We start from the raw sequence: 7,802 nt of genomic DNA on the forward strand, positions 1-7,802 counted from the left end.
CGGCACGGTCCAACGTGGGGCCCGCGGAGCGTCTAACGGCCGTTAGGTCAAGGGAGGTACTGTGCCGACGGCCAAGCCGTCGGCCTAGACACCGTCATCGGAGGACCGAGAGGCTGCCACGCGTCCACGCCCTGCTGCATGTGCCGACGGCCAAGCCGTCGGCCGGATGCTGCCATCGGAGGACCGAGAGGCTGCCACGCGTCCACGCCCCTGCTCTGTGCCGACGGCCAAGCCGTCGGCCCAGGTGCTGCCATCGGAGGACCGAGAGGCTGCCACGCGTCCACGCCCCTGCTCTGTGCCGACGGCCAAGCCGTCGGCCCAGGTCCTTCGGCCCCGACGCGCTGCCGCCCGCTCCGCGCTGCCGGCTGGGCGCACCCTTCTGTGCCGACGGCATAGCCGTCGGCACAGCCTGCCATTTGGCACGTCCAGGCACAGACCATACCATTTGGTTTCCCGCTGCATTTCCTGGCCCAAAGACAAAGACGCACAGCATATATAGCAGTAATATACATTCAAATGCATCACAAATGTTGCACAGCACATAATCATCATCAAATGTAGCAACAACATCATCGTGATACAAATATGTGTCATGTAGCACACACAATCATCATACATCGTCGACACATGGCACACACGATCGACGCACACCCGCTAGACACCTAGCTAAGGGAAACTAAGATCGGGGGTCCGACTCGTAAATTCGGGCGTCCGGCCTTTGTCGAGGTAGACCGAAGTAGAACCATGGCCTGAACCATCGCCGGCGGTGAAAACCACGAAGCACCGGGAGAATGGCGGCGGGGTGCATCGGTGTGCCCTCGCGCGACGAACCAGAGAGGGTCGGTTCCGCGAACTTCCCGTGCCCTACATGTTTGACAAGAGTTAGCATCTTACACATGGGAAAGGAAAGCGGTGAGAACTGGTTAGGCACAGGACTTACCGGAGTCCGTGCGTAGTATGTGGCCGCGAAAGCTTCCCTCGATGGGCACACTGGAGTCGGCCCCGGCCTAGGTGGCTCCTCTTCCGGAAGTGCGATCCTCTCTCCAGTCTGGAAGAACGTCCTGACCGCCTGCAAGATAGTTTAGATGTCAAGCGCCGCAGATATAAAAAAAGGGGAGGTGGGACTTGTCATGTCTTCGAACCATAAAAGATTGGAACTTACACGACTCGTCGCCTCCCCGGTACTCTTCCCAAGCCGCTCTCTTGAGGTCCCACTCTGCTACAACCGTCAAATAGTTCTCATAAGCGGCCGCGTAGGCGGCCTCAAAGTGAGCCTACAATTTCCAAGAAAAGGAGTCATGTCAATTTAGCCATTCAGGGATGAATGTTGGAAAGAAGATGGAAATGAGAAAACTTACATCCGTACGACGGTGTCGAGGAGGCGCGACCGGTGGGTCGCCGGTGGTGAGGGTAGACCTGATCTGCGTGAGGGTCCTCTGCGGCTTGATCACCCCACTAAGAAGCTTCGTGCGGCCATGCTCCGCGCCGCTCCCCGCCACCATAATCGCCGTCAAGTCGGTCTCCTGCTCAATAGGATCATCCACCTCCGGATGAAGACCCTTGAACACCGAGCAGTACTTCTCCAACTCCTCTTCGGCAAAGCCGAAGTACTCGGGCAGCGAGGGCTGAGGCTGGCTCAGATCGGGCTGCTTCAGCTTCATCTTCTGCCACCCTCCCACCTCGGTGAGAGGCTCCCCGAGTTCCGCCTCCTGCACAGCAAGATAAATGTTATGTGTATCAAGTAGTAATATGAGGGGGAAATAAATGCAAGTTGTTCCATGTATATATGTACCTTGTGCTTCTGTAGCGCTCGGTCTGCGGCTTCCCGCCTTTGTGTGTTCCTCCAGTGCCCGGTTTGCCTTGTTGCGCGCGCTCTTGGCGTTGAAGTCGGCGTCTTCGCCAACCCACCTCGCTACCAAGGCCTCAAATGCGTCTTCCTTATTCTCGCACCATAGGGGCATAACCTGAAAAACCAAAACTCATTTGAAGAACACATAATGCAATCCCAACTATGCAGCAACATAGAGTCTCATTGAATATTTACTTACCTTGAAGTAATCTTCCTTTGTCATCTGAGGATCGTCCCTGATATTGCCACCTTTCTTGACCCTCGTGCCACTGCTCGGCCTTGAAGTGCCCGATGCGGGTATGCTTCGATTGTACCACTGTTGCCTTGTCAACCTCGACAAGCCCTAGTCGATACCGCCTTCCCTAGCTCAACCATATCATCGGGCACCTTATAATGGGTCCGCAATCATGCATAAGAATAATTGTGAGAGAGACATGAGTTAGCATAGTGTGGTCATCAACTATGAAGTAAACTCGAGAAGCATGCTTTACCCAAAACTTGGTGTACACGGCGTCGAAGCTGTCCCAAAGCCGGGCAAGGAGCTGCCTCATAGTCCGCCCAAGTCTCGGCTAGCTTCTTCTCGCCGCCGGGGACCGGAGTGTAAAAGCCCGGCCAATCTTGCCTAATAAGAGCTCCAATCATGCTCGACGGCTGGCGAACCCCTTGTCATATGTCCAATTGCTGCACAATAATCAAAACATTAGTATGCCAATCAGTTATGCACAATAATGAAAACATTAGTACATAGCAAAATGAATCTAAATGTTCAAAATTAAACTTACTCTTTTTCGTTCGGGATGATGAGGGCTTTCGCATCCTGGCTAGTAGGCTCCCTCCTCTCATCAGGGACTTGCGCTTCACCACGAATGCGCAACTTCTTCGGCGCCATCTCCCTCTCCGCCTCCTCGTCCTGCCCCTCCACCTCCATCTCCACCTCCATCTCCACCTCCATCTCCCCCTCAGTGGACTGTGTGTGAGCGGACTGGGAAGCCACGTCGCCAGAAGCAGAGGGTATGTCACCAAGGAAAGGTCCACCTCCACCTCGTCCTCGTCCTCCACCTCCACCTCGTCCTCATCCTCCACCTCCGCCTCCGCCTCGTCCTCCAGCTCGTCCTCCACCTCCACCTCGTCCTCCACCTCCACCACGTCCTCCACCTCCACCTACACCTCCACCTCCAACTCCACCCGTGTCATCGTCCGCGTAACGCGAGCTGGCACGCGTTGGTCTTCCACTTCTAGTGGTCCCGGTGAACTTCTGTTGGCTCATACTCTTCAAAATGGAGTTCATGGATTGCTTGCTTCCGCTCATATTGATCAATCACCTGCATTGACAAAGAGTAAACAAGTAAGCATTCATGCCTTAATAAAATGTAGACACTAAGCAAAAAATAGATACTAAGCATAAGAAGCATATTGAAAAATAGATACTAAGCATAAGAAGCATATTGAAAAATAGATACTAAGCATAAGAAGCATATTGAAAAATAGATACTAAGCATAAGAAGCATATTGAAAAATAAATACTAAGTATAAGAAGCATATGGAAAAATAGATACTAAGCATAAAGGCATAAAGGACCCTCACCTCGAATCATCACTATCATAATGAGGCATTGGGTTCTCATAACGAGGCATTGGGTTCTCATTTTCACTATCACTATCAGTATCATGTGAGTAATGAGGTTGGGTGGGAATGTCCGGTGGAGTCTCATCATTGAACCCATTGCCCTCATGTAACTTGGTGAGCATTTGTATGTCCTTTAGGTCCACCACTGTTTCACCATGAAGATGTGCCTCGTTCTCGAGGTCCTCAAGACCAATTTCTATTTCGAAATCCCCAAAGTTCTCTTGCTCTTGATAAAAAATTCCCTCGTATGTTACAGGGTCAATGTTGTTGTAATCCTCGTCGGAGGGCATGGGTAGCTTACCATGTGGTGATACCTTGAACACGACTTCCCAGCCTTTGAGGTACTCCTTTTGACATGGGTAGGGCAAATAATAAACTTGCTTGGCTTGGTGAGCCACAACAAAGACATCGGCTCCGCTATAGCAGGTTGAAGGCCTAACTTCCACTAACCCAATGGAAGGAGTGCTTCTCTGTCCAACTTGTGGGTCGAACCAGTGGCATTTGAACACAACGAGATTGAGTTGTATGTTTGTCCTATTGAATGTCAGCTCGTATACATTCTCTAACCTTCCGTAGTATTCTATGTCATCGGATCCTTTGGTGAAGACCCCAGTATTTATAGTTTTTGGGTTAGGCCGATTCTTCTGGTGATACTCTGTATGGAAGCGATACCTATTCACATCGTACTTCTCATACATTGAGATTCTACGGTTGCAACCACAGGAAACACATCTCAGCTCATCCGTCATCTCAACGTTGGGATCACCTCCCTACAAATTCAGTTCAAATTGTTTCTTTGCATTAGTTACGTGTAATAAGAGGGACAAGTCACGGATTGCAAAAGTATTGGATAAAAGGGACTTGTTAGAAATTACTTTTTCGTAGAACCAATCCAGAATTTTTTCTTTCCGGGACGACTCTCTTTCAAAAGAATCTCCATCTCCGCATCGAGGGATCCGTCGATCTCGTCCAATATTCATCCTTGTATTGGCTAAAAGGAAGAAAAAACGTATTAGACCAAAATCGAGTTACTAATAGCAAAGTAATTTGTTCACCATTTTACCTTATGAATTTGAGCACTTCTTGCATGTTCGTAACCACATAAAACATTATGCAATCTTTCTCTTCCTTTGTCAAGATGCCCTTTTTAGAGGCACCAGCCTTGCCACCGTGACATTTGAAGAGGAGGAGCTTGGGGTCATGCTTGGGCTCGTCGATATTGTACCGAGATATCGGGTTATGCATAGTGGGAACATCATCCGCATAGTACGTTGTCGTGGCGTCTGCCATCTCCCGGAGGATAGTTGCCTCAGCTATGCATGCTTCAATCTTATTTTTGTTGCCACATTTGTTTCGAATATACTTGAACTCTCTCTCAATGCAAAACTGCCAACGATACTGCACCGGTCCACCCAAGAGTGCCTCGTTCGCAAGATGCACAATGAGATGTAACATCGGAGTAAAGAAACCTGGTGGAAAGATCATCTCTAACTTGCATAACAACTCCGGCACTTGATCATGCAACTTCGCAATCACCGACTCACATATCTGCTTAGCACAGACCGTGCGGAAGAAATGGCTCAACTCCGCAAGCACTCATGGACATGCTCGGGAGATACCCTCGAACCATCACCGGCATCAGTCGCTCAATCCATATATGATAGTCGTGACTCTTGAGCCCGTTTACTTTTCCTGTTGTAAGATTGACTCCCTTACTCATATTCGAACAATAGCCATCTGGGAACATAACGGCGTATTTCAGCCACATCATTGCCTCCTTCTTCTGGAGACTATCAAGCACGTAGTTGGCATGCGGCTTGACCCAATTTTTTCTATTGCCCTCAGGAGGATGCATGTGTAGTCTTTGCCTGTCACACAGATTCTCAACATCGACTCTAGCCTTGACATTATCCTTTGTCTTGTCAGGAATGTTCAGGACGGTGTTAAAAACGGACTCCCCCACATTCTTTTCGGTGTGCATCGTATCGATGTTATGGGGAAGTTCGAGATCCTTGTAATACTCGAGCTGCGTTAAGCCTGTCACGTGAGTCCAGTTGTGTGTCTCACCATATCCCACATATGTTTTGCCGGGTCTTTACTACGCTGGAGAGCACGTAGCTCACCATCAACAGTTTCACCATTGAACTTTGGTATCGTTTCTTCTTCACGCACAACTTTGCCCTTTGTGAAGTTCTTTTTGTCTCCTCTGAACCGATGCCCTCTTTTGAGGTACTTTCGATGTTTGTCAAATGTGACATATTTGCGACCCGCATTCAGCCAAATGAACTCCAATCGGTGCCTGCACACTGGGCATGGAAACCTACCAGCTGTACAATGCCCGCAAAATAGAGCGTACCCAGGTAGGTCGTGCATGGAATATTGGAACCAAACTTTCATGACAAAGTTTGTCTTCGTTGCTCGGTCGTATGTCAAGGTCCCATGGTGCCAAGAGTGGTGCAAATCATCCACAAGCGGTTGCATGAATACACTCAAATTCTTCCCCGGGTAATCAGGCCCTGGAATGATCATCGACAGGAATATGGTCTTCCTTTGCATAAGGACTCCGGGAGGGAGATTGAGCGGAATAACAAACACGGGCCAACAGCTGTACGCGGATGCTGACATACCATATGGATTGAATCCATCGGTTGCTATCGCAATTCTGACATTCCGAGCATCATTTGCCTTATCAGGGTGTTTTGCATCGAAGTTCTGCCATGCTTTACCATCAGATGGGTGCCCCATGTTTAGTCGTCCCTCCGCGTCCTTGAATCTCAACCCGTTCTTATGCCACGTCATCTGTTTGGCTGACTCCTCGGACATGTAAAGCCGTTGGATTCTTTTTATGAACGGGAGATAACGAAGAATCTTCACGGTGACTTTTGTCTGCACCTTCTCACCATTAGCTCTGGTTATCTCATGATACCTAGAGGACCCACACTTGCTACAATATTTGTCATCCGCAAACTCTTTCCAAAACAAAAGACAGTTTTTGGGACAACAATCATACTTCACATAATCCATGCTGAGCGCTTTCAACATTTTCTTTGCTGCATACATGGTTTTAGGTAGACAATGGCCTTCGGGCAACATGTTACCAATAGTTACCAAAAAAATTTCAAAGCATGCACGGGTGCTGTCGAACTGGGCCTTGTCGGCTAGTACTTGCGCGATGGCATCGAGCTGAGAAATTTTTGCACCCTCGTATAGAGGCCTCTTAGCCGCAGCCATCATATCATAGAAGGCCTTTGCGGTAGGCTCGGGTTCCTCCGGTTCTGGCGGTTCCTCCGGTTCACGGCGGTCCCTCGGGTTAAGCGGTTCCTCCTGTTCTGGCGATTCTGGCATGTAGGCATCGTGGAGATCATCTAGCAAGTATCTAATCCCATCGTCCTCATTGCCATCGATTCGCTGCCTCATCACCTCACCTCTGTCACGTTCGTAATGAGCAAAGTCGACACACGTGACGTAATCAGGCATATACCCATTCAACCAAAGATGTTTAGTCATATCATCCTTTCCATGACGATGACGCCTCTTGCAACGAGCGCAAGGGCAACTTGGACGAATGCCTGACTTTGAACCACGCGCTAACTCCTTCACTAATAAATTGGTCTTCCATACCCACTCTTCTGTCATTTCAGTCGAACTAGCACGGCCACTGTACATCCACCCATTATCAGCCATCCTCTGCTTGATTGGGAGACAAACAACAAATAGTACCATGAAATTAAATGCATCATATTTTTATTTTACCGGGCGAAACGCATGCATCAACCTACATCTCTACTAGGTGGGCTCCTAGCAGCCGCCGGATCCGTAGTTGGCTACGTTCTCCATGCTCTACCCCGGTCCAAGTCAGAATTTCGGCAGCACCTCCCCGCTGCTCTCCCGATACACGTCTCGGCAAAAAACCGAGAGGATGTGCATCCGGAGAACAATGGGGAGGCGCCGCCGAAATCCTGACTCGGACCGGAGTAGAACATGGAAAACGTAGACAACTACGCATCCGCCGACTGTCCCGTAAATGCCGCAAGCGTTACGGTTGAAAATATGCCGACCACTAATGCATATTTATCCGCGTAACGCTCGCGGACGGGAAGTGACACCTAGGTTACGCAACTTTACTTGAAAAATGAATCTAGTGATGTAAAAAATATGGAGGAGGTGGAGTTTTAGCTCACCCTCGGCGATGTCGGCGACCGTCTCGAATCGTGTCAAGCAGTAGGGACCCGGGGTCGTCACGCCATCGGCCTAGTTTAGACAACAACAAATTCAAATTGTTAAAATCATATTTCTATTTCTATTGGCATCATCTCTGAAATGATAA

General features: G+C 49.3%; 1 protein-coding gene across 1 annotated transcript; it reads right to left on the minus strand.

Moving 5' to 3' along the window:
- Positions 1–2,938: 2,938 nt before the first annotated feature.
- LOC127330134 (uncharacterized) lies at positions 2,939–4,137 on the minus strand. Its single transcript, XM_051356460.2, has 2 exons — positions 3,434–4,137; positions 2,939–3,171 (listed from the first exon to the last, which is right to left on the minus strand). Exons 1-2 carry the CDS (start codon positions 3,763–3,765, stop codon positions 3,168–3,170), a joined length of 336 nt encoding a protein of 111 aa, XP_051212420.1. The 5' UTR covers positions 3,766–4,137; the 3' UTR covers positions 2,939–3,167.
- Positions 4,138–7,802: the final 3,665 nt, after the last annotated feature.

This window comes from Lolium perenne, chromosome 2, assembly GCF_019359855.2.
Source record: "Lolium perenne isolate Kyuss_39 chromosome 2, Kyuss_2.0, whole genome shotgun sequence".
Taxonomy (NCBI): Eukaryota; Viridiplantae; Streptophyta; class Magnoliopsida; order Poales; family Poaceae; genus Lolium; species Lolium perenne.

What these genes read in the sequence shown, in the direction of transcription:
- LOC127330134 (XM_051356460.2), bottom strand. Translation starts at nt 3,765, where the DNA reads ATGCCCTCCGACGAGGATTACAACAACATTGACCCTGTAACATACGAG.